Genomic DNA, 26,247 nt, shown 5'->3' on the forward strand with positions numbered 1-26,247 from the left:
TTCTTCCCCATTTTCCAGACCAACACACACTAGAGCACGCAGGGCTCTGTTTAGGGAGAGAGTGGTGGCTACTCTACTGGCACAAGCTACTTGAGGCCCGAAATCATCTACTATGTGCACACTGTGCTGTGGCCAGCGGAGTTGCTCCGTCTCTCACCCCAGTTTTGTGCCCCCCAAGGCTGACCACCAAAGGGAGGGTGTATATTCCTACTTGGCTCGAGAGAGAACAGACACCCATTGCTAATTCATGATTCCTGGGCATGGTTTCAGAGAGTTGAACTCCACTGTTCCCCATGGTTCCTGCAGAGAAAGCTTCTCTGCAACCTGAATTAAAGCCAAAAGATTGAGTCCGATTGGAGTTGCAACCCTGTGACTTTATTTCACACTTCTTTTCTTGAGGTAACTATGGGAACCAGATCGATGGCATGACCAAACCCATCCTGCGGAGAAAGAAAGAGGGAGGGGATGGGGATGAGGAGGAGTCTGAACTGCTCCAGAACTCAAGTGAGGATGAAGGTGATGAGGATGGAGAGCTGGTTTCTGTTTCTTCATCTCAACCCGTGAAGCCCCTGGTCACAGACAGGTAAGCATGCCTGGTGGCCGCTGCAGTGCCACTGGGTAGAGGTGTGGCTCTTGAGTCAGACGTGGTCTGTAGGTGTTCCCACCCACGCTGGCTGTCCGAGCTCCCACCCCTCTCATCAGAGGTGAGGTCAGTGCTGTCGCGGGGCCTGGAGTCATTCAGCCAAACAGACCTGGGAGCGGTGGTGGGGACCAGACCTCCATGCCCTGGAAAGGGAGATTAGATACCACGTGTAGATTCCTTGTCTTGGATACTACAGTTGGCCAGCTGAACACCCCCCACCCCATTCCCTACAGTTGTGAGCATTCCTGTGGATTCTCTGATGTCCAATAAGGGCTGAATTTACCTCCCAGGCTACCCTACAAAGAATGTCCTCCATCCACCTGGCCAGATGTGCACCCAAATCATGGCTGTCCGATACCTTTAGTGCTCTTCCCCTATGGCAAATAGGGATGAAGTTAACCAGTGGATTAAAAAAATTGTTGGTGGGCACTGGAAAACCATTCTCGTACATAGAAGTTCCGTACATGTAAAAAACCAGTCTGAAAACGGGGCCTTCCCTAGGATTGCTGCCACCTTTGGCGGCCCAACCCAGCACTGCGCATCAGGGAGGAGAGGTTTGCCTCTGTGCAAAGTCCATCTGGAGATGAGGTGAAGGTAATTTGTGAAGGTAATTTCAGTAGCAAAGGTAATTTCTGCTGAGACAAGGTGTATTTCTTCACTTGGGATCTTAAAAGCTGGACACGGTCACTGCCAGGCAGGGAGGAGCGGATGCCAATACTGCTGGGAAAAGTCCTTGAGAATGTGTTAGGCAGGGGATTGGGGTAAAAGACTTTAAATCCTCTCACTCTCCCTAGTTTGCAGCATCTCTCTTTTGGTCAGTTTGTCCCCATTGCTTACAGCCATTGCCAGCCACACTCTGGTGTTTAACAGAACCAGAACTTGGGAAACTGGCTCCTACCCTGGGTCTGAGGCACAGCTGGTTGTCAGTGGACAAATTGCTTCTGTTTTCTCTGTATCGGTTTCTCCAGCTATAAATTTATGGCATTTTGGGGGTCTGCTTTACAAATTGCTTTGTGATGTGCAGGTAATACAGACAAGATCCAGACAGCTGCAAGTGTGATTCTGGTGGGTGCTTTCCACCCCAAGCAGCTGGATCAGAAAACTGAAAATGGGATCAGCACATGTGTCTTGGGATGTCTGGGCTGGGCTTCAGCCGCAGCCTGGATTTGAATACAAAGGATGAGGACTAAGGAAAGCTAATTGGATTTAACCTGATGAGATATGCTTAAAGTGGATTTTAACTGTGTTATACGCGTAGATAGATGTTAATAGAATTAACTGGCTGACTTAATTCAATTGGGAAATGAAACAACCCACACCGAATCGAGGGTATTTGCGCTCCAGATAAAAGCGTCTACCTGGGGTTTCCTCACTTGTTTCCCAGCTTCTCCTCAAGGTGAATGCTAAAAGGAGATGAGAAGCACCGATGGTTTTTGAGCCTGTCCCCTGGGCTCTGACTTTCATGCGTTTATCATATATCTCCAGCCCTGGGTGCTGGGAGCCTCTTACTCAACCGTGTGTTGATGTCTGCTGACATCTCCTGGCTGGAAGTACCCGATGCCTTCAGAAGGATGAGCTGAAGCTGGTTTTTAACTCAGGGTGATCCCGGGTGCAGCAGAATCTGCAGTGGCTTTACACTGGGTGGATCCCAGCTCACGGCCAGTGCTCAGGCAGCCAAGTAACATGAACCATTCTTCAGCCTCATCCTTCTTTTAGCTGTACCATGACTATTACCACTCCATGCCACCAGCATGTGGAAACCTGGCAGCTCAGCCAAGGGCAGAGACCTCTGCCTGCTGCAAAAGCCAGGGGACTATAGGAGATGCTCACCAGCATTCCGAAAAGGGTGTTCGTGCTTCGGTTTCCCTTGTGCTCACACTGCTGCCACGCTGGAGATGTTTGCTCTCTGCTGGGCTATGGGTGAGGTCGTGGGAGTGGGACCTTCTCTGATATCTCTCTAGGTCTGAGATGGGAAATTTGCAATCCCTGGGCCAGCACCCATCCACCCTGGGTCTGGTGCTGGGAAGGGTGCTAGGAGAGCTGGAGTCTTGGTTCTTCAGAGTTCAATTCACCTCAGCCCCCTCTCTCCCACACCTGACCTCCTATATCCCCCCCCTTCCCCGTCACAGCGTTGCCTCCCCAGGAAAGGTGTGGGACAGGGGCTGTTCCTGGCCAGGAGCGTTGCCACCACAGAGCATCTTTTCTGCCTCCTCTTGCAGGAACTACTTCCACCTGCCGTACTTTGAGAAGAAGCCCTGCATTTATATCAAGAGCTGGTGGCAGGACCAGCGCCGCAGATTATATAACGCCAACATCATGGACAAGATTGCGGACAAGCTGGTCAGTGTGTGCTGGGGAGGGAGGGAGACAGCTCAGGGCATGGGGCACACCCAGGCTCCCTGTGCATCTCCGCAGCTTCTCACAAAGCAGGGACAAACAGCGCAAGGACCCGCTAGCAAACTTGTGCCAGAAAGGGGGAAGTTTCCCAGTGCTGAAAGCTCCATAATTTGCATATCCAAATCCTAGGAGCTCATTGAATTTTCTGTGGGTCGGACCCAGGTGTCCCAACCAAAGGGGGCAGGAGCCAGGGAGGCTTTGTGCCCCTGGTGACCCATTTGTGTGTCAGAACCTCGTTAACAGTCTCAGCTAATTCCCAAGGAGCTTTTGGGACATCTCCATGTTGGCAGGGTCACAGCAGGATCTGCAAAGGGCATGTCCAGCCAAGACGGTGTGGACCTTGGGCAACTAGTCTTATGGAACCATTCCCATCACCTAAAGCCAAATATGTGCCAGATCTGAGGCCAACAGGTCTGCAGAAGCAGCAGATGTTTCCCACTGGCAGCTCCCACAGGGCTGGTCTATGGAGGGTTGGACCTCAATGGGGAGTTTGCCCCATCATGGGGATCTGCCCCACCGCCCCCTCACCGCTTCCCCCGTTGATGCTGCAGGAGGAAGGGCTCAACGACGTACAGGAAATGATCAAGACGGAGAAACCGCACCCGGAGCGCCGGCTCCGAGGGGTCCTGGAGGAGCTGAGCAGTGGGTGCTTGTGAGTAAAAGATGGTGACACGCTGCAGACCACTACTCTCTGTGGGCCTGTGGGCAAGGCCATGAGCATAAGCTCAACTTGCCTGAGCCTCTGGATGATGGGCAAGCATTTAATTGCATTGCCATGCTGCCATATCAGCTGCCTCTGGCTTGGAGCGTGGGTGAGGTGGCGCTTACATCTGCACCCTAAAGACCCTAAACCAGTGGTGAAAGCCTCAATCTTGTGGCCCCCACAGGCCTGATCGGCACCTATTGCCCACACACAACACTCAACATTGGGTGCAAAGAGGCCACTTGGCTGTGATTGTGTTGTGGGCTGAGGGGAACAAGGACATTTCCCTCTGGTGAGGTGCTCTCCTGCTGGCAGAGATCCAGCTGGCCATGGCTCCTTGGGGAGAGTCCACAGGCTCCCACGGCGTTCATGCTGCCAACCTTTTCTACCAGGCGCTTTGTGACGTTGGCTGACAAGGACCAGCACCACTCTTCCCGCACGAGGTTGGACCGGGAGAGACTCAAGTCTTGCATGCGGGAACTGGTAAGTGGGATTCAGCTGGGCAGGGAAGAGGATTCATGAATGGGGGCTGGGCCTTGTCAATGCAATGGGGAACCTTGGTCCTTGGGTGTGCTGATTTCCAGTCTCTCTGGATTGAGGGTTTGAGGTTTATTTCTGAATAGAGGAGCCCAAGACCACTTGGGTCTTGCACAGGTCCCAGGCAGCACTTGGGTCCATGTTGTTGCCTCTCCTCCACCACACTCTGCTTTGCCTTGGAAAGAAAGGAGCTACATTGCTGTCAAACAGCTGAGGATGCTGGGAAGGGGTAATTTAGGGGAACACTGCAGAGCAGAGCTACTCCAGAGATAAGTATGGCCTAGATTTTAGGGCTGGTAGCCCAGAAACTTGCAAAGACCAGGGATGTGCCTGGTGCTGCTTCCTTCTCCATGCTCCATTTACTCTTGCTAATGTGGTGTCCTGGGCTCCTTTTTAACCACAGGAGAACATGGGGCAGCAAGCCGCGACTCTGCGGTCACAGGTGAAGAAGAACACCATGAAAGACAAGCTGAAGCTGGTGCAAAACTTCCTGCAGAAACTCCGGTTCTTGGCGGATGAGGTGAGTCCCTCCGCATGTAGAGATGGACTTAGCTGGGTCAGCGCATGGAGATGGTGGCCTGGAATGGATGGAGACCTCTCTGTGAAGGCTGTAGGCAGGAGAGGTCCCCAGTAGCCCAGGTCTTGTGCAAGGAGCCACTCCAATTCTAACGCACTGCCCCACACCTCCCAGGCTTGCCCGTGCACTGCTGGCTTGGAAGAAGTCAGCGCTAAAACAAATTTAAGAGTCCTTCCCAGCCAGTAACAGAGCTGGGTCCTCTCACAGCTGAGCTGGAAGCGTTGGCAGGTCAGGCAGTTCCCTGGGGGATCAGCCATCGGGAGGTGACACGTGTCCACACAGTGTTAAAGTCAGCAGCAGGGAGCCGTTTCTGATCCTGGCTAGGTAGGGACTTGTTAAAGTGGCTCTTCAAAAGGCTGTGGGATAAAGGCCTGTCCTCTCGCAGAGCTCAAACCATCTAATTTTTATTGTACTCTTTCTTCACTCCTGCTCATGGGTGAGAGATTATAGTCCAATATATTAGAGCTGTTCACAGCGTTTCCAAAGGAAATATTTCCCAAATAATCTGCAAAATATTTTTTCCTTCTTTCAGAAAATTACACCTTTCCTCTGATATTTTTACAATTGGGATTGGGTCAGCCATGGGGGGTTATTGGCCCTCATGGGAGCTGTAGCTGTTGCAGCTCCCGTTCTCATTTCCCACGGCAGGCTCCCAGCCTCAGTAATGTTGCCCTTCTTACAGCAAGGTCGTCCTTGGCTTTGACTCACCACAGCAGAACATAAACCAGACTATAAGGTGTGATGGGACCTGCCCAGACAGGGTACCTCTTCCATAGTAAGGAATGAAGGTGTGGCCCTGGCCCTGCAGTCCTCATGGCCACTGAATGAAGAGAGAAGGAAAATCTTTAGTCTTCTAATCCAACTTTTCTTTTTTTTTTTTTTTAAACTAGAACAAATGTAAATCCCGGTTTCTTTCCTGATAGGCTTCACCCTGCTGAGCTTAGCTCAGAGCAGCCTTTCTTAAGCAGACAAGCTTCTGCAGTGGGAGGCTCAAAACCATTTCAGTGGCCCTAATGTGGCAATAGGTGCATCCATCTCCTGTAGCATCTGCTGAATTTGCCTTCACAAGGTCCCCAGCCCTGCTGGTGCCTCAGCAGTCAGAGTTGAGGCACTGACAGGGCTCTTCACTGGTGTTGACAGCCCCAGCACACTATTCCCGACATCTTCATCTGGATGATGAGCAACAACAAGCGCATCGCCTATGCCCGCGTCCCTTCCAAGGATATCCTCTACTCCATTGTGGATGAGGAGATGGGCAAGGACTGCGCCAAAGTGAAAACCATCTTCCTCAAGGTGCCGGTCTGTCTTTCCTGGGGGATCTGCAGCCAAGAGGAGGGAGATGGAGGAAGGACAGACTGGGAGGATGGGAGATGAAGATAAGAGCGCTGTGTATCCAGTTTTGCTGGGGCTTGAATACTAGGCCAAACAGACCCATACTCTACAGGTGGGGTGGAAGTCTGCTGCTAGGAAGTGTGAACCACTGATCTTACCCAGTCCAGTAAGTGAGAAATGTTTGGAAGGAGAGATGTTTGATCCAGCTGGCCACAAAAGAGGATGCTGGCCTAGAAAGAGGAAGCCAACATGGTGGGAAGAAGATAATGCATGAGCCAGAGTAGTATCATGATCTGAAGTGGTGAGGGCTGGGTTCCTGGTTTTAAGGGGCAGCGGTATAAGAGGTGCACCAGAAGGAGCTGGATGCTACAAGAGGTGGTCTGTCCATCTCTAAGGTCTTCCTGATATCCATGTAAACTCTTCTGCCCTTTGTGCCCAGCTACCTGGGAAGAGGGGCTTTGGATCTGCTGGTTGGACAGTTCAGGCCAAGATGGAGATGTATTTGTGGCTGGGCCTCAACAAACAGCGCAAAGACTTTTTGAGCGGCCTGCCCTGTGGCTTTGAGGAGAAGAAGACTGCCAGAGGCCAAAAGCTGCCATCCTTCCCACCCATCAGCCTCCTTTACACCAGTAAGAACCTCCTGCCTGCAGTGGGGCTGGGGACAGGACATGGAGAGGGCAGGAGGGAGCCTGGCTGGACACTACTTGGACCAAGGGCTTCCAGGAGCTAAGGGGGAAATAATTCCAGTTGTCCCAGTCTGAGGTCCCACACTACTCCCAGTGGGGTGTGGGAACTGTCCACCCTCTTCCCTACCCCGTTCATAGCTGTCATTCTGCACATGGCGAGCAGGGCACCAAGGACGACTGTATGCGTTCAGGACTCATGTGTTTTGAGCTTATATCCTTCATCAGTCGCTGGCCCTGGGCAAAAATGTGCCCCTGAGACCTCGGTCCTCAGGCTGAGCCCCGCAGCTGGGCTCTGGGGTTGTGTATCAAGCTGTCTCACTTCCTCCCTCTCTTGCAGAGAAGCAGGTTTTCCAGCTGCGAGCCCACATGTACCAAGCCAGAAGTTTATTTGCAGCTGACAGCAGTGGCCTTTCGGACCCCTTCGCACGAGTCTTCTTCATCTCCCAGAGCCAATGCACTGAGGTAAACACCATCTCCTGACCTGGAGGGCTGGGCTGGGCTCTGGCATCGCATGTCCCATCAGCTCTCCATCCTACTCCCCTGCCACAGGTCTCGTGACTGCCAGTGAATCAAGGATTAGGGTGATCGTGGGGTCCTGGGGTGGGAAAGCAGCCACAGCACTGGGGCTTGGCTGTCTCCAGGAGCACCTTCACAACATGTCCCCCCTGCACCAGCACATGGCTTATCCTGTGTCCCGTGTCTGCCTGATTAGGAGAAACTGGAGCATCTTGAAGTGGTTTTTGTGTCTTCCCTTCCTGGGCTGAGGGCTGCCAAGCTTTAGCAAGCCTGGTGAACACTGGAGAAGGTCAAGGTGTCCCTGCCCATGGCAGGGAGGCTGGAACTAGATGATCTTTAAGGTCCCCTTCCAACCCCAACCATTCTATTATATGATTCTATGATACAATTTGTGTCTGCTTGCCTGCTGTTGGGGGTTTTTTCTCAGAAGAGTCCTTGGGAAATACCCCATGCCTCACTGGTCAAAAAAAATGTGCAGCAGCCTGCTAGTGCTGCCAGGCAGCTGCGACCAAGGCCCAGTCTGCTGCCCTTAGCCCCTACCTGGAGCAGTAAGTCCCTCCCCGATTCTTGCAGGTTCTCAATGAGACCCTTTGCCCGACCTGGGACCAGCTGCTGGTCTTCGACAATGTGGAGCTGTATGGAGAAGCCCATGAGATGCGGGATGACCCTCCCATAATTGTCATTGAGATCTATGACCAGGACACAGTGGTAAGATGAATCTCAGCAAAGAAAAATGTTTATGATTTAGATGCTGCGATCACTCCTGAGTTAGAGGCAGGGCAGATGGAGCAGAGGATGTGAGAAATAGTTTTTCTCCTGACCCTTGGAAGATGGTCCCCCCGATATCTCCCATGGCATGAGCAGCCTCTGCTGCTCATTAGATCTCAGACTCACCTTAATGATATCTTAGTTTTGGAGAGTGAAGCAAGAGCTTTTGTGAGGCTGGAGGCACGGAAACATTACCTAAGCCTTTCCCTTTAGAAAAGCTGCTCAGCCCCGGCCTCCATGCTGTCCCAACCCCAAGCCACCTCCTTCACCTTATTTGAAGAAACCAGGGATAAAAACTCACTGAATTCTGGTGTCCCAGGCCCAGTGGGTTGGTCCTGTTCTGACCACAATGGGGAGAGCTGTGGGGACTAACCTGGGAGACCTCGTGTTGGGTCACCAAACCCAAGCGCTCTCTGTGCCTCTCCAGGGCAAAGCTGACTTCATGGGCCGCACCTTTGCTAAGCCGGTGGTGAAGATGTCAGATGAGGACTACTGCCCCCCGCGCTTCCCCCCGCAGCTGGAGTACTACCAGATCTACCGGGGCAACTCCACAGCAGGCGACCTGCTGGCTGCCTTCGAGCTGCTCCAGGTACCAGCTGGCCAAAGCCACCCCAGACCAAGGGAGGGAAAGGATGGGATGGAGAGTTGCAAGGGAGCGGGGCTTAACCCATGCTTATATATCTTAGGTTCTGCAAAGAGCAGGTAGTTCATACATCCTAGAAAAGCTAGAAGGGTATAACACAGCTACTAACCCAGTGAGGGGGCAGCTCCTGCCCAGCTATGCTGGTCAGGATGATGTGCAGCGAGTCCCAGGTATCCTGTTGGACAGGACACCCCACTAAAAGTGTTGTATTAGCCCAAACTCTTTACAACATCGCTGGGATATGGGAGATGCCAGTAGGAGTCCTGGTGTTCTTGGAGATGCCAGTTTGAAGGTTTCAGGAAAAAGGAGGGTGAATTCATAGCAGCATCCCAAGAACATGGTGAAATTTGAGCCTTGTAGTCTGTGAAGGTGGCAGAGTTAAACTCTCCCACTTCTGTGCCTCTTTTCCCATACACTGAAACCTTTGTATTTGCTCCTGGGCTGAGCTCTTGGGCCATTTCTGCATCTCTTCACGCCCACCCCAGGCAGAGGCAACTCCCTGCAAGAAGAAAAGGAACAGCCCTGGGGTTGGGGAACATTGGTGGGCTGAGAAGTTTGCTTTGCTACTGCTCTCTCCTGTGTGGAAGCACAACCCTGCCCAGCACCTTCCCAAAGCACAGTACAGTTGGGTGGGTGCTCAGCAACCCCTGTGGCTCCTGCACCCTCAGAGACAACACAGACCCGATGCACGAGACCATGGTGTGCCGCTTACAGCTGAGATGGACAAAAAACCTCCTTCCCAGCAGATCCTAATCCATGCTGCATCTCTTCCAGATTGGCCCTGGGGGCAAGTCAGACCTGCCCCCAATTGATGGCCCCACAGACATGGACCGGGGCCCCATCCTGCCAGTGCCACTGGGGATTCGGCCGGTGCTGAGTAAATACAGAGTGGAGGTAATTACCTTGGAGCACCAGATTTTAGTGTTGTGTGGGTCAGGAGAGCCTGTCCATGAGTGTGTGAAGTTCAGGAGGGATCTTTGAGGCTCTGATGATTAGCTGAGCACCAAGACCAGATGTCTGCACTGCAAGGATCTGTCTGTACGGGCTGCAGAGGGAGAAGGGCTGCAGCAGCCCAAAAGAACAGGCAACTGGATCACTTCTTGCTGTCTTAAATGTGAGCACCGTAGCAAATAAACAGCTCTTGGGCTGAGACATGATGCAGGTTAGACACATGTAATACATCTCCACCCAAAGCAGCCCCCCAGGTCAGGTAAGCTGCATCCCACCAATCTCGGACATCGAGGGCAGGATGCCTCTCATGTATCTGTAGATATCTGAAGGGTGATGCGTCCAAGCAGGGTCCCTCTCCCTTGGTTGTCTTGGTAGACGATGGTGATCCAGGCAATGCAGCCGGTGACGTTCGGTGCACAGTCGTAGGTATCTCCGCTCAGGTGAGATGCTGCTGACCAGATGTCCAGGTCTCTGCAGGGATGCCAGCTCCTGGTATTCCAGACATTTGCATCTGGTTAAATAAATTGTATTTGTCTGATGTGCAAGGTGAATACAGCTGTGAGGAATCAGGAGGCAAAAAAATCTCAGTTTAGGGGAACTTTTAGTCATGGTGGCAGTCTGTTATCCTAAGAAGGGAGAGAGAAGTTTCCCCAGTGATACCAATATCATTTTGACAAAATGATGCCAGTGCTGACTCAAGAGTCACTGTGGATGGACAAAGCCGGTCTGGTCCTGCTCTACAGTGTCCCACAGCAGAAAAAGGTGAGAAAGAGAGACAGGCAGAAAAGGGAGTGTTGAGGGCAGCAGGTTGGAGGTCTTAGGCTGCTGCAGATCAGGCGTGGGGTGGATGATGTGGGGTGTCAGAGCAAGACTGTGCTGCAGCCCTCAGCCACGTGGAGGAGGAGAAGGTACCTCTGGGACCCACCACTGCCCAGGCAGTGACATCTGCAGCAGGGTCCCTGCTCCTGGGGGATATGGAGAACCAACTCCTTTGACTCAAGCCTGGCTCCAGCCAGGGGCAGTCCCTCTCACATTTATGTTCTTCCTTCTCCTTCTCCTGCCCTAGATCTTGTTCTGGGGGCTCAGGGATCTGAAGAGAGTGAACCTGGCCCAGGTGGACCGGCCCCGTGTGGACATTGAGTGTGCTGGGAAGGGGGTCCAGTCAGCCCTTATCCAGAACTACAAGAAAAACCCCAATTTCAGCACTTTGGTCAAGTGGTTCGAAGTGGTGAGTGTTTCCTCTTCTCCCTGAGCCCTCAACTGAAACCCAGATTTTCTGGAGCCCAGACCATGGCTCCTAGCCCCTTGCTTCAGTTTCCCCTCAGCGATGGAGGACGTGAGCACCATCCCAGCTGGCGATGGCCTTTCTCTGAGGGCTCCCAAGCCACGCTTTGCTGGAGCTGCTCTACACCTCTTCCTCCAACACAATCCCTGGTTTAGTCCCTACTGGCCTTTCCACCACCAAAGTAGACATCCTACAGCCCACACCCAGCCCTTGATAACCAGCACATCTTTGCTTCCCAGGACCTCCCGGAGAATGAGTTGCTCCATCCACCCCTCAACATCCGGGTGGTGGACTGCCGGGCTTTCGGGCGTTACACCCTGGTGGGGTCCCACGCTGTCAGCTCCCTCCGAAAGTTCATCTACCGCCCACCCGATAAGAAAGCCCAGCACTGGAATATGACAGGTATCAGGCTTGGGCCATGGGGGCCTGGCTGGTATGGGTCATTGGTGGGCCATGGCATGCAACTGGGGGGCATGGAAAAGAGGGAGATGGGTTGTAAGGACTATGGGACATTGCCTGCTTGTTGATTGAGCAAATAATGCTTCAGGGTTTGGGTCAAGGGTGTGAGAAGGCACAGGGTGAAGCTGTGATTCCCCGTTGATGTTTTTGATCTGTGGGTCTCACTGTGGTAACTGCGTGCTCCCCCTGATACCTGTAAGACAAGAAAGGCTGGTTCACCTCTGACATCCCTGCAGCTTCATGGCTCCAGACTCCCCAAATGCTCCTCAAGACTGGGAGATGAATTTGCCATGCTCTATGCCTGCTGCTGCTTTGAGTAAAGACTACAAAGCTACATTGGGACTGGGGGGGGCCACCCTCTCAATCCCAACCACCACCCCAACTATCAGGACCAGAGAATTCCCCACAGCAAAACACATTACAAACCCACTTTCCCTGCAACCAGCACAGCAGCTGAGGGCTTGGTGAGCCACAGGAATCGCTTATCTCCTCCCAGTCCTTGGTGGGAGTGAAGGTGTACTCTTGGTTGGGCAGAGACAGGAGGTCTGAGGGCCATCCCTGGTTCCAGCCAGAGGTCTAGACCTGTGGTTGTCTCCATGCCAGATGATTCTTTCAGGGCAAGCATCTTCTCTGCCTCTTCTCTGGACGCTGGTGCAGGTGGAAAAAAAAAAAAAATCATTTCTCATCATCTACTTTCCTTTGCTATGGAAGGGTTATTTAATCATGCTGTAAGGGTCTGTGCTCATATCCTCCGCTCTTCTCTGAGCAAGGTGGTGAATCTTTAGGATCTCACCTGAGCTCTCAGTTTCTCCTCTACACTGTCCTTCTCTCTTGTTCTTTCTCGTCCTCTGTCCTCTGTCCAGCTAAACACCTCAACGGCTATCTGGCAATGGCCAACGGGGCCCATCACTCTCGCCCCACAGGGGAGATCGTTGTCAATATGGAACCTGAGGTTCCCATCAAGAAGATGGAGACTATGGTGAAGCTGGAAGCTGTGAGTATCTGTATGTCAGCACCACTTCAGCATCTCTTTCCTCACTGAATTGCCAGTCTTTGAGGGATTCCACCCAAATAGAGGCTGCCTTCTCCTGCTGAACATGGAGTTGGGCTGATGCCTGGATGCTTGGGTCATTGTCATGGTTGATCCTGATGCTTGGGTCATTGTCAGTCCTGCAAATTGACCTCTTTCTGTCCTCCCTGAAATTAGCTGGTGCTTGCTGCCCAGAAAGGACTGTCCTGGGCTAGGCAAAATAGACAGCTTTATGTATGCAATGAGCACCCACAAACACAACCCTGTCCCTATCTGTGACCAACACAGGCACAAGTGGCCCATCAGAAACTCTGTACTACATTCAGCTGTGGGGCACCAATATCAGAAGGACATGGACCTCCTTGAGCGGGGCCAGAGGAGGCCACAAAGATGCTTGGGGGGCTGGAGCACCCCCCTGTGAGGACAGGCTGAGAGAGTTGGGGGGGTTCAGCTGGAGAAGAGAAGGCTCCAGGGAGACCTTAGAGCGGCCTCCCAGGACTGAAAGGGGCTACAGGAAAGTGGGGAGGGACTCTTGATCAGGGGGGAGGGATAGAACATGGGGGAATGGTTTTAAACTGAAAGAGGGAAGATTTAGATGAGATCTAAGGCAGGAATTCTTCCCTGTGAGGGGGGTGAGGCCCTGGCACAGGTTGCCCAGAGAAGCTGTGGCTGCCCCCTCCCTGGAAGGGTTCAAGGCCAGGTTGGATGGGACTTTGGGCAACCTGGGCAAGTGGAAGGTGTCCCTGCCCATGGCAGAGGGTTGGAACTAAATGATCTTTAAGGTCCCTTCCCACCCAAACCAGTCTGGGATTCGCTGATAAATTCCCCACCCCCACAGCCTCTGCAAGCACCCAGGGTCACGCAGATTTCCCTGATAATTTTTCCTTTTTACAAGAGCTCTGAGACACTCAGATGCCTACATCGGCTCCCTGAAATACCCGTTCAGCTCTTTGAAATGCCTGTTTGGCAGTCCAGAGGGGTGGTGAGCGCGGTGTCACTGCACAACTGCTGTACAGCAGGTCTGAGCCGAACAGGACACAAGAGATGCGCAGAGCTGGTCCGGGCACAAAGACTCCATCTGAGGTGACCAAAGCTCTTCAGACCTGTTGTGTATGCCTCGAAAATTTGGCACTGTATGCATTGGACAGGCAACGTGTCCCAGAGGCATCAGGCTTTGTTCACACACTGACATTTTCTTGCCCAGAACAGGAATTTCAACTGCTTCTCATACCCAGAGCTCCCTCCACAAAAAGAAACAGATTTCTTTTTCAGGAAGCCCTTTGCAGTAACACGCACGCACAACCCCCCAGACAAGCAGCACAGGTCATACATGCCTACAGGCATGTTGTGGGCTCCAAATATGCATGGCCCCTCACACGTGTGCATTTACAGGAAGGCTATGGCACATACCAAGCTCACAAGCATACGTGTACAGATAGATACACACACCCCACAAGGTCCCTGGTGCATTCATACATGCAGAGTTCCTTGTATGTGCACAAAAAGCTGTATCATATACATCTGCTCACACAACTCCATATGGGAGGAGCTACGGCGGGGGGGGTGGGATTGCATGGATGTATCTCGAACGCCCCAGCACCCACATGCTTCTTGAAACCTACCACAGTAGCTTGCAGACCTTCCTAGACAGACAAGAAAAGCTCCAAGGGAGCAGAAAGGCGTTACCATGCTGAAGGCCAAGGTGTTTTTCCAGACCCAACCCCTCCCTGCCAAGGCCTGTTTTTCTCCCTTACCAGGGAGCGAGAGAAACGTCTCCAACATGGAGATGGGTTGGTGCATCACGGCAAACATCTCCCCCGTATGCAGAGCTTTCCCAGCCAGGGCTCTTCATCCAAGGCATTGGGTTCCTCCATCCCTGGGAAGCTGTCAGTGACTTGCGTGTGCCAGTGTGTGTGTGTGTGCATTCAGCTGAGGCTGCGCTGCTAACCCGCTCTCCCTCTCCCTGTTCCCTTCCACCCCTCGGCCGCAGAACTCCGACGCAGTGGTGAAGGTGGATGTGGTGAGTGATGGATCTGCTCTTCATCCCTGCTCCCAACCCTCCACACCCCATCCTACCCTTCTGTGTGGCTTTCAATGGACCATGCATCCTCACCAACCCCAAGATAGGCGGGGACAAGCACCCCTTCATCCCAAGGCAGAGGCAGCGTGGTGTTGTCTCATCACTAGATACGGCAGTGGCCTGGTTCCTGCAGATTGGGAAGCATTTCTGGGCCAGCACTTCTCAGCCCAGCTGTTCCAGGAGGAGCAGGGTAGATAGGATGCTGTGGGAGAGATGCTGATTATTCCCACCACAACTGGAAAAGGCTTTGTCGCACCTCTGAGTGGGCCCAGGGTACTTTGCTGGGCAGGGGGAGGGTTGCTAGCGTGTAAGATTCAGGAGCTGCATCCTGGGAAGCACTTGGATGAAAGGGATGATGGAAAGGTGGGGATGTCTCGGGGCTCTGAGACAGTGTCTCTCTGGAGCCGTGGGCATCTTGTTTTGCTGCTCTGTGCCTCAATGTCTGCGGCTGTAAAAGGGGGAAAATGCCAATGAGGCCACCCAGCCTGGAGGATTTTGCCTTCTCGGGTGCTTCACCCACCACCTTTGCACTTCACGAGGCATTTTGCTTTCATCTGATCCCTTTTCTTCTCTGGCTGTGCTTCCCTTGTCCCTGCAGACTGAGGAAGAGAAGGAGAAAAAGAAAAAGAAGAAGAAAGGAGGAGGAGGAGGAGAAGAAGAGGAAGTAGAAGAGGAGGAGCCGGATGAGAGCATGCTGGACTGGTGGTCCAAGTATTTTGCTTCAATTGAGACTATGAAGGAGGTGGGTGTATGTAGGAGGGGTATATGTAGAGGGGAAGAAGAAAATTTTGTTTCCTGCCTGCAAGGTCTCACTTATTTCCAGCTACTTCCAAAGGCTTGGGGCTGGGCTGATTTCCTTGCTAACCTTGCCTGACAGTCAGCAAGGCTTTATTTTTTACCCTGCAGAGCTGAGCAGGATTCCTCTTGCTTGAGTGCATTTTGTGACTGCTTTGTACTCAGACCCGGGTATTTAACAGATCAGTGCTGCAGGCTGCGCTCAGCAACTTTGATTTCTCCAGCACTGCCAGAACCTCTCTGGGGGCTCCGATGGGAAGAGCGAGCTGTGACCCTGAGTTAGGCACCTCCAGTGAGCACAGAGACCTCGGCACAAGCACCCACTCCCTGTTTGCTTCCTTTCTCCCCCAGCAACTCCGGCAGCAGGAAGCAGCCGCAGCAGAAGCAGAGGAGAAGGAAGAAATGGAGATTGCAGAGGGTAAGCAGGTTACAAATGAGAGAGGGAGCATGGTAGGGAAAGTTGGACCAGGGCTCCTTTTGGTGCCTGGGCATCCCTTTCGGCGCCTGCCGCTGCTTTTCTGCCAACCCAGATGTTCAAACCTGTTGTATATCCCTGTGCAGGATCTGGTTTTGTGAACGCAAGCCTGGTGTGGGCTGTGTTGGGTTAACACACCAGGTGAATTCAAATCAGGGCTTAGAGGAAGGCTATGTGATACAGACTAGTGACCAGGATCCGTGTTATTGTCTGAGGATGTTTTTGTGCAATCTCAACTCAATACATCATTAAAAGTCCCGTCACTTTGGCTGTGCTAGCTACAGGACTGTGTGCTTGAAGTCTGAGCATGCCAACTACTTCTAGATCACCTTCATGGAGTTTCCCATCCTCGTTTTGCAGGAGGCTTAAAAATATTTTCTTTATTTTGCTCCAGTTTTGCAAGGGAAGATTCAACCAGACAAAAGGTCTGGGATTCTTCTAATCTGAGTGCTTTTACCTGCATGTGGAGGCCTCCTTGTCTGCTGTTCTAGCACAGGCAGGGAAGAAAAACACATGCTTTTAGGGCAAGTTCTCTGAACTATTTTCAATACTATGTTACAATAAGACGAATCGTGCCCTAAATGCGTTTTCTCTGAAGGAAGTCAGGGGGTCTGTAGCTCAGATGGGGTGTTGCAGATGTCTAAAGTTGAGTGAGACAAATTTTGTACACATGTGGTGGGGGCCAAGAATACAGGTGGGCTGGAACATGTTGGTCAAGGGTGACTTTGTCTAGTTGCGGCCTGGAGGCTCCTTGCCAGTCCCACCAGTGAGGCTTGCAGGGCTTTCCCTGAGGACTTTCACCCATGCTCTCTATATGTCCCACGTCCCCTCACGACAGCAAGTTGCTGTCATGCCCAGGCAATGCAAAATCCATTAGCTGAGAAAAATACAGAGCCCGGTTTCTTTTGGAAGCTAGTCTTCATATGACGAGAAAGGTGAGGCTGGGTCTTGCTGAGCTCAGAGACAACTTTGAGCAGCTTCTTCCTGGACTTTCTGGGGGGTGTCTTGTGTCCCCCATTGTTTTCTTTCTGTCTTCTGAGAAGGATCCATTTCCCCTTGGCACTCCCATTCCTTCCTCCTTTCCTCTTCCACATTAAGTCTTTGTCATCTCTCTGTCCCCATCTGCATTGCCCAGCAGCCTGGAAAGCTGGCAGAGGCAGCGAGGGACGGGGATTGTAGAGGGGTGGGAGATATTTTCTTTGAACATGTCTTTCCAGGCAGCCTGTTCCCAGGGTGGTTGATGTCCCTGGCTGGTGCTTGCTCTGAATACAGCCCCTAATAACGTGTTGTTGCAGCTGGTCATGGGCAGCACTTCTTTAAGGGCAGCAAGCCTGCGCTCTGGTGCTGAGCATCATTCACTGTCCCCTCTGTGATACCTAGGCTGGAATTTTATTCTCCGGACTGCATACAGCAGGAAAAGTCTCCAGTAGAAGGAAGAAAAGGAGATGCTGTGGGCAGGACCGGGTCTTCTCATTGCTGGTGAAGCTAGCCAGAGCCTAGCACTCTGTCCATGTTTTGTAGTCCTCCAAATTACTTCTGCCCAGGTCAGCTCTGGAAGTTCCCTGCACAGAGACCTCTGGGCTCCTGGAGACGCTGTGACCTGGGCAGCAGTGGCCAGAGTCAAGGAAAGACAGGAGAGGGCTGGGGTGGGAGTTGCAGGCAGTAGCAGCTTCCAGCTTTCATGGTTCTCCTGTTTGAAGGACTTTGATCAAGTGTCCCCTCCCTGTCTCCTCCACCGTTCCTCATCCTCATTTCCATCTCCTCCCACCCCGCTGCTCCCCTTGGACTCAGAAATCAAACTTGATGACTCTCCCATGAAAGGCTCCAAGGGTCAGGCGAAGAACAAGGAGAAGTCCAAGGCTCCCAAAGACGATAAGAAAAAGAAACAACAGGCAGTCCCTGAGCTTCCCGAGAAGAACAAGAAGCAGAAGATTGACGAACTGAAGGTGCGTGTTGGCTGGGGAGGAGGAGACCCTGCCTGCTGAGAGTCTGGCAGGGTGGCAGTCCCAGCCACCTGGAGATCAGAGCAGGGTGGATCAACCCTGCATGAGGCACCTTGCCTATCAAGGGGTATCTAACCCCAGGTGAGATGTGCCTTGGCTTCTCTCTATAGTTTGAAGAAGTCAGAGGTAACACACTTTACAGAGAAGGTGTTGCCCTGGGATAGGATCGTCCTTGGGGCAGCTTGGATGTGCCCTGGCTGGAGGGGAGAGTTTTCTGGCCAGGCCTCAGGGCTCTGGTTCATTGTGCTGGCCCATGGTGTTCATTAGGATTAATGTAGTCTGTGATGCTGGGTTTGAACCTGGGTCTTGCACAGCCACCTCAGCCATTCAGCTGAGCCTTCCTCTTGTATGTTATTGGTTTGGGGAGGTTCTTGTGGCATCAAGATCCAACCCAATGACCCTGGAGATCCTTTCTCTTGCTAGAGAATTGGGCACTGGGAGTTGAGGAGTCCATATTCTCTCTTGAGTTGCCTCAGGCAGTCACCATATCTCTTCCTCACTTTTTTTTTTTTTTACCTAATTCCCCTCCTTTAACTTTCTGTCATCTCAGGTCTTCAACAAAGAGCTGGAAACAGAGTTTGATAACTTTGAGGACTGGCTGCACACCTTCAACCTGCTTCGTGGGAAGATTGGGGACAACGATGACAATGCAACAGAAGAGGAGCGAATAGTGGGGAGGTTCAAAGTGAGTTTGGTTGCTGAGTTGGGCCAGGGCAGGGGCAGCTTGGGGAGCTCTGGCCAACAGGTTTCTCAGCTGAAGCTGGTTTAGAAAGAAGGGATTGGATGCTACAGAAACCAGTTTACGTTGACCCAGCTGCAGGCACCTTGCAGGGAGGGAAAGCCTCCAAGGACGGCCGCAGAAATCAGACAGCACATCTGCAGAGGTGGTGATCTGCAGGCACACAGATCCTTGATGATTCTTACAGAAGGCCAAGGGAAAAGCAGCTCCTCTTTCTTGCCCACTGTGGAAATAAGTCATGCCCTGTGTTATCGCTGAACAACTTTTCACCAATACCAGTCACCTGGGCTCATGGCCATGTTGTACCATTGCCAGTCCCCAGGCAGTGTAGGAGCACATGTCAGCTATAAGATTCTTGGGCAAGAACCCTTTTGAGGGTGTGGACCTGGCCAGATGAAGCCTCTCGATGACAGTTTTGCCCTTTGTTTGCTTAGCAGAGGAGATGAGCTGGCAGTTCCCCACTTTAGCCAGGATCAGATGCTTCGGGAGCATAGAAATCAGCAGTGTTTTATGTGGTAGTTCCCAGATTTTCCAGTCCATCCCTTGTCAACCCTTTTATTCCCATTGCTTTTGTCCTCCTGTGAGTTTTTGTTCTTTGAAATCCCTGTCCATGAGCTCCTTGCTAGCCTGATCCCTCTCCAGGCTTCCTTCCCTTTGTCCAATTTCTCTGCTTGTGGTTGTAACCCCTGAAGAGGTGCTTGTGTGGTGAAGGAGTTTTCCAGATCTGGCCTGTCTGCTTCAGGATGTGGCTAGAAACAAGGGTATTAACTGGGTCCTCAGGAAGGGTGGTTTGGGATGGGTCTGCTTCCTCTGAGCCCCCAGGCAGCAGGACTCTCATCAGGCCATGCACTCCCTCACACCAGGGCTCCATGTGTGTCTACAAAGTGCCGCTCCCTGATGATATCACCAAGGAGCCAGGATACGACCCCAACTTCGGCATGTTCCAGGGGATCCCCAGCAACGACCCCATCAATGTGCTGGTCCGAGTCTATATCGTGCGGGTGAGTGTGACTGTGTGGTGCGGTAAGACGTGATCCTGCGCTCCCTTCCACGGCACGCACCCAGGAGCTGGTCCCAAAGCTGTAGGGATGTTGGTTTTGAGCTCTCAGGGCATCGAGGCCAAGGGCACAGCATGAGGACTGAAGCAGCTCATTGATGGGACCTTGAATGTTGTCTCCATAGCTGTGTGCTCCAAGCACTGGGAGCAAGACAGACCCAAGCTCCTGCCAGATCCAGAGACCTCTCTTCTGGTACGTGGGATGGACCAGCGGGTCTGTCCCAGTGCTTAAGTGAATAATTTGGATCGGCCCAGACAGTGAGGTGCTGGTTCTTTCCACAGCCATGACACCTCCATGATGCTTCACCGCAGAGCAGAACAGGAGCTGGCAGGGTCTAGTAGATCCAGCTGAAGGTCATGGCACCTCCTTGAATGTGCACTGCTATGGAGTGTGCTCTGGAAAAAGTCTTTTCCTGAGCCCTAAACTACTCATCCTTGTGTCCCCAAGCCTGTGAGTGAGGTACTGGAGCCAGGCACTGAGAGACCTCTCAGTCCTGCCGGAAGCACCTGGGCTGCTCTTTGTCACTACCTTGTCCCAGTGTTTTACAAATGCAACCAACTTCAGGCCACATTTCCCACCAGCCTGGTTCTCCGTCCAGTGCTGTGACCCATTGCCTGGTGGGGTGACAAGTGTCCCAGCCATCACCATCAGATTGAGGCTGCAATAGTAGACACCAGCCTGGTCAGCATCAGCACTAGCCAGGGCTGGCTGGATGTGCCCTGCCATGGGCATCTGCTGTTGTGTGCCGTGGTGGAGGTTGGTACTGGAGAGTTTGGGGATACTCACCCCCTTTATGGGGAGAAGCCAGACACCCTTGTCCCTAATGTAGTGAGTGAAGAGAACAAGAGGGGAAGGGGGAGGTCATCTTGGTATTGTGGTCAGGTTGTTGCTCTGAGTCTTTCTTTAGAGGAGCCTGTTTCTTTCCACTGATGAGAGATGCCAAAGGAGACTGCAATTATTTCTCTCTGAGGGGACACAGCCAGCCCCAACCCATCCCCAAACCAGGACAGGAATTAACACAAGGCAGGATTTAACCCCAGTTTAAACCAAGCCACTCTATTTAGGAGGACCAAAGAGCTTAGCCATGTGCCTGTGGCCAGGCAAGGCCAGATGGTCTCAGGGATGGAGAGCAGGGCTGTCCCTGAATTTTTTGCTGCTGTGGACAGCACTGATCTATCATCTCCTCTGTTCTATACAGGCCACGGACCTTCACCCAGCTGACATCAATGGGAAAGCTGACCCCTATATTGCCATCAAGCTGGGGAAGACAGACATCAAAGACAAGGAGAACTATATCTCCAAGCAGTTGAACCCTGTCTTTGGAAAGTGAGTTGCCCCAGCCCTGTTACCTGTCTGCATCTGGAAGTGGTGAGCTAAGCCTGAGCCAAGCTTGCCAGCCCTTGGACCTGCACCCTAGCCATCCCACAGCTGCTGCTTGGGCTCAACAGATGGGACTCATCACACAGAACTTTCCTTGCAAGCAGTGTAGGCATCCTCATTTAGGCCGTCTGTCCTTCTTTGCCAAGCAGCGTGGTCAATATGGTAAAGGGTGTTCAAGAGACATCCACAGCTGATCAAGATTAAGTACCTACTTTAGGAATCATTAGGCCTGAACTCCAGTGAGGGTGTGGCCTGGCTCTCCAGTGACACACGAACTTAGTTTCAGGGATTTTGAGACATCCAGGTCAATCACCCTGTGCCACCTCCTGCCTACAGCTGCTGGATGTGAAACAGCCCACACAGAGATTTAGTTGAACTTCCTACCTCGAATGTCCTGCGGTGGTAGATGCAAATTAGACACCTGTCCACAGGCTGGAGCAGGCCCACCTCACCCATGTGTCTGTCTTGAGTAGCAGCCAAACCCTTCAACTGCTTTTCTCTTTCCCCTCCCCTACTTTCCTCTGGCCTAGATCCTTCGACATCGAGGCCACCTTCCCCATGGAGTCCATGTTGACAGTGGCAGTGTACGACTGGGACTTGGTGGGGACTGACGACCTCATTGGGGAGACCAAGATTGATCTGGAGAACCGCTACTACAGCAAGCACCGAGCTACTTGTGGGGTGTCACAGTCTTACTCCATGTACGAGCAAAGCTTTCTCTGCCCAACCTTCTGCCTGGACCCATGCCTGGTCTCCTCTTCCACACCAAACCTAGATCTCTTGCAGGAACCTCCCTCCTTGATTGCCTGCTGATGGGGGACTCTGTGCTGCACCCTCACTCTTAAGACAGGTTTTGTGACCAGCACAGCAGGACAGCAGTGGAGCGGGTTGTAAGGAGCCCAAGGCAGGGAGGAAGGGACTGAGGGGCACTGGTGGGACTGGGTAGAGGGGTGAGGCCAGAGCTGAAATAGCAGCAGGATCAACACAGCAGTGCTGAGCATCAGGAGTCAAGTGGGGTGTGTTGGGAATTTCAGGTCTGAGTCAGCACAGAGAAAAGTGGCTGGGGTGGAAGGATGTTAGCAAAGTGTAAGGTGGGGGCACAGAGGCACCTAGTCTGCTCTGCAGTTTCACATTTGCTGCCTCAGATCCTCTCTCTGTGAATCCCGGGTCCGTCATGGCAGCAGCATTTGTTTTGCTGGCAGAGGGGAACAAAATCACTTTTTCCTCCAAATCTTGCTACTACTTCACTGACCTTGGCCTCCTATTCACAGATACGGTTATAACACCTGGCGTGACCCCATGAAGCCCTCCCAAATCCTGTCCAAGCTGTGCAAAGAGGGCAAGGTGGATGGGCCACACTTTGGGCCAGGAGGAAGAGTGAAAGTTGCCAACAGGGTCTTCACCGGCCCCACGGAGATTGAGGATGAAAATGGTACCTGCTTCATGGGATGAAGGTTGTGGAGGGGAGCAGGGGTTTGGGGTGTCCCCTCATCATCCAGGATTGGAGACAGATTTAGTGGCCCCATCACCCCAAATTAGCACTGCAATCAGTCTCCATCCACCACCTTAAACGGACCTTGCAGTATGTGACCAGTTACAGTCTTATAGACCACCCAGGCCAGTGGGTTGCTCTCAGAGAGCTCTCACGGGCATTCATGGCAAAGCATCACTAAAGCTGCTGTTGAAAACTTCCTCCTGGAAGTGTATCACCAAGGAGCAATGAAGACAGCCCACCCTGGCCCTTCTAGGGTTTAGGAAGCCATTCTCCATGTAGCTGCATCCCCAAACAACAGTGGTGTCCCAAAACACTCACATGTGCTCAAGGAAGGTGAAGGCAGGCCAGGAGGGGTGCAGAAAAGGAGGAGAACATGGTCAGCAGATACGGAGCTTGTTCAGCCTGGGAAAATGCAGACTGGCAGGGGACCTGGACCTTCTGTAAGTGACTACTAGGCTTAGAGAGAGGAAAAAGCAAGGAGTTAGGAAGAGTTGGCTGAAGTGTATGCAAGGAAATGGACAAGAGTAGTGAGTGGGGGCAGTTCTGCTCCCTTGGGGTAGGAACAGGGTTTTTTGCTGTCCCTGGGGTGTCTCAGCCCTCTCTTTGCCCCCACAGGTCAGAAAAGGCAGACAGACGAGCACCTGGCCCTGACCGTGCTGCGCCACTGGGACGACATCCCTCGGGCAGGCTGCAAACTGGTCCCCGAGCACGTGGAGACGCGTCCACTGCTGAACCCCGACAAGCCAGGCATCGAGCAGGTCCTCAAAGGCCCAGAGCAGAAGCGGAGGCAGCGCGGCAGAGCCTCCGAGCAGGGAGCAGAGGTGGCAGCTGGTCACACCAGCCGTAACCCACCTTGTTGTGGGCAGCAGAGGCGGGAGAAGCGTCCTGCCAAGTGTGGCACTTGGGCCTCAACGGCCCTTAACAGTCACCCACAGACTAAATCTTCAGCACTTCTCCTGCTCCAGCCTGCGTCCATGTCCTACCCCCAAGTCCCATGGCCCCCTGACTCCCCACGCCCGTGCACCCTGGCACCACGCCATGCCACGAGACACTTCTGCAGGGGGTGGAAAAGGTCTCGTGGCGCGGGGGAACCCTGCTCTGCTCCACATCTGGTAGGGTTCAGCGTGGCAGGCCCTGCTCCACATCTGACACAGCCAGGCTGATGTTGATGGGCAAGAGGAGCTGGGAGGGGACACTGCTGGAGGCGGGGAAAGAAGGGACCAGGGGAGCTGACTGCACCTCTCCAACCTTGCAGGGTCGCCTGGAGATGTGGGTGGACATGTTCCCCATGGACATGCCAGCGCCCGGCCCTGCCATTGATATTTCTCCCAGGAAACCAAAGAAGTAAGGAACCTCCCAGTCAACCAACCCCCCGGAAAACACAAGGCTGGGGCTGGAGATTCTCCCCTCTCCTGCTGCTGCCCCACAGCCCCCTGCCTGGGTACCTCGACCACGCTGGCATTTCCAGAGATCCCAAGACTAGAGGCATCAGAGATGTCTTCCCCTTCCAGAGCTACCCCTGAAGGGTGGTATCTCCCCCATCCCATCCCTTGCAGCTCTCCATCTTTCTCATCTGTGTAGACTAGGAAATTAAATTGTTACCCAGTCCCCAGCACAGGAGGGGTCCCCGGCAGACCAGTGCACCCAGCCCTGACCCCCTCCCAGGCAAGGGGCAGGGTTAGCCCAGGGCAAGGTGTCCCCAAACAGTTTCGGTGGGCCCTTTCCAGGAGGTGGTGGCCAGAGCCCGGGGCAGGGAAGGTTACTGGGACAGAGCTGCTCAATCCAAGCAGGACCAAGCAGGCAACAGGCAGTGTAGTTAAAGAGTTATTTCCTCCCCACCCTGCCCTCTCCCAACTCATTTAGAGAGAAGACAGACATTTCTTCCCTTGCCATCCCTCCTAGCCCTGCTTTACCCTGCTAGACTGTGTCCTTGGGTCCCTTTTCCCACCCCCGGGGCCGGGATACAGGGATGGCACTGGGCATCCCTGGGGGAGTCCCTTGTGCTCCCGTGCCCAGCAGATGATGTCTTGGCTGGAGAGATCCCAGTAGCAGGGCAGGCAGCTGCAGGAAAGCTGAAGCCAGGGGCAAGGCCCAGATGCCAGTGTGGACTGGAAAAGCAGAGGGTTGTCTACAGTGCAGCCCAGGACCCATGAGCTGGAGTGAAAATATTCCTACTGGTGGGGTGAAGAGAGGGTTTGCAGGTAGATTGCCTGTTTCAAGCAAGGTTATGCCTGGTTATCATCCTCGGGGTGTAATCTATCTCCCCTGTCTTAGCTGGGAGCTCCTCACACCCTTTGACACTAGTTGGAGGTGCTGGAGAGGTGCTGGAGACAAGCTCCCACCCATGGGTGCAGACAGGAGGGGGTGGGACTGGAGATGGCAGGAGTCCCATAGCTGGGCTCAGCCAGGGCATTGCTGGAGGAAGATACCAGAGGAGGTGGGTTAAGGAAACTGTAAATCCCCTTCCCCTCACCCGTGGGACTCCCTGGTAATTCTAGCGATGTGCTGTGCTTGTGGCTGCTTTTCTCTGCCAGCAGCCCCCAGCCTTCCTCCTCCAGCCTTTCCACGTCGCAGCTTCGCTCTGTGAGGAATCTGGCTTCCGCTCTTCCTCCGCCCGCTCCCACCGGAGCTGCTTTCTCCATCGCCAAAATTCCCAACCAAGCCAAATGTGGCTGGAAAATCCCAGCTTGCCTCAGACAAAAGGCAATGCTGGGAATATCACAGAGTCTCTGAACCTGCTGGGGACCTAAGAAGGACTGTGACGCCCGTTTCTAAGGGGGGACAGCCCTGCTGAGGTGGGGAAACCAGGAAGAGCGCTGGCCTCAGGCCATTTTGTAGACCCCATTTTAGCTACAAATCTACCAAAGATCAAGCCTGGGCTCTCCTGTCAAGCCTTTGGCATGGGCTTTGCAGAGGTTCAGCGCAGAGGGAGGTCCCCATGGAGTCCCCATCCCTGGAGGTGTTTAAGAGTCGGGTTGACACAGCGCTTAAGGATCTGGTGTAGTTGAGAACTGTCAAGTGTGAGGTTAATGGTTGGACTGGATGATCTTCAAGGTCTTTTCCAACCGAGATGATTCTGTGATTCTGTAATTTTGTGAAAGGTCCCCTTGCTGCTCTGCTCACCCTGCCTGGGCTGATCCAAGCTCATGTAGACATCCCCCTCCTGTTCTTGCCCTGGTGGTCGCTCGGATAAGGTCCCTGTGAGCAGTTCCCTGCCGTCTCGGTGCCTGGCCCTGGTTTCTGGCAGTGTCACCCAATTCCCTCCTGCCCCTTCCCCTGCCCCCATGCCTCACCTCCTTGTCTCCCTTCCTCCTGCCAGATATGAGCTTAGAGTGATAGTGTGGAACACAGACGAAGTCATCCTGGAGGACGATGACTACTTCACTGGCGAGAAATCCAGTGACATTTTTGTCAGGGGGTAGGTACAGCGTGGCATGCCAGCACCACCTCCTCTGCTTCTCCCCGGGGGGGAATTTAGTGCTCGCTGGGGTCCCCGGGGGTGATTTTGGAGCAGGGGATGGGGGATACGGACTGTGGTGCTGGGTCAGATAACGCCAATGCTGCTGTTGTCTTCTGTGCTGTGTTTCTTGCCTCTCCATCTCTCTCTCTCGGCTGCACGACCCGCTGCCTGTGCCTGGCCTGGCTGCCCAGCTTTGAGCTGCGGGTTATTATCTGGAACACTGATGAGGTGGTTT

General features: G+C 53.2%; 1 protein-coding gene across 1 annotated transcript in view; it reads left to right on the forward strand.

The window, feature by feature from the left end:
• OTOF (otoferlin) overlaps positions 1-26,247 on the forward strand; it is a 110,985-nt gene that overhangs the window by 80,513 nt on the left and 4,225 nt on the right. The window contains exons 17-42 of the mRNA XM_074820381.1: positions 400-583; positions 2,863-2,983; positions 3,592-3,692; positions 4,136-4,226; positions 4,684-4,800; positions 5,998-6,150; positions 6,629-6,818; positions 7,213-7,337; positions 7,965-8,099; positions 8,587-8,748; positions 9,577-9,696; positions 10,820-10,981; positions 11,278-11,440; positions 12,361-12,491; positions 14,518-14,547; positions 15,206-15,349; positions 15,754-15,820; positions 17,699-17,823; positions 18,431-18,565; positions 19,483-19,620; positions 20,876-21,003; positions 21,588-21,758; positions 22,329-22,489; positions 23,168-23,310; positions 23,808-23,896; positions 25,872-25,970. Of these exons, the coding sequence (XP_074676482.1) occupies positions 400-583; positions 2,863-2,983; positions 3,592-3,692; positions 4,136-4,226; positions 4,684-4,800; positions 5,998-6,150; positions 6,629-6,818; positions 7,213-7,337; positions 7,965-8,099; positions 8,587-8,748; positions 9,577-9,696; positions 10,820-10,981; positions 11,278-11,440; positions 12,361-12,491; positions 14,518-14,547; positions 15,206-15,349; positions 15,754-15,820; positions 17,699-17,823; positions 18,431-18,565; positions 19,483-19,620; positions 20,876-21,003; positions 21,588-21,758; positions 22,329-22,489; positions 23,168-23,310; positions 23,808-23,896; positions 25,872-25,970 (3,385 nt within the window). The remainder of the gene's footprint in view (positions 1-399; positions 584-2,862; positions 2,984-3,591; positions 3,693-4,135; positions 4,227-4,683; positions 4,801-5,997; positions 6,151-6,628; positions 6,819-7,212; positions 7,338-7,964; positions 8,100-8,586; positions 8,749-9,576; positions 9,697-10,819; positions 10,982-11,277; positions 11,441-12,360; positions 12,492-14,517; positions 14,548-15,205; positions 15,350-15,753; positions 15,821-17,698; positions 17,824-18,430; positions 18,566-19,482; positions 19,621-20,875; positions 21,004-21,587; positions 21,759-22,328; positions 22,490-23,167; positions 23,311-23,807; positions 23,897-25,871; positions 25,971-26,247) is intronic.

The sequence above is a fragment of the Strix aluco genome, chromosome 3 (genome assembly GCF_031877795.1).
Source record: "Strix aluco isolate bStrAlu1 chromosome 3, bStrAlu1.hap1, whole genome shotgun sequence".
Classification (NCBI taxonomy): domain Eukaryota; kingdom Metazoa; phylum Chordata; class Aves; order Strigiformes; family Strigidae; genus Strix; species Strix aluco.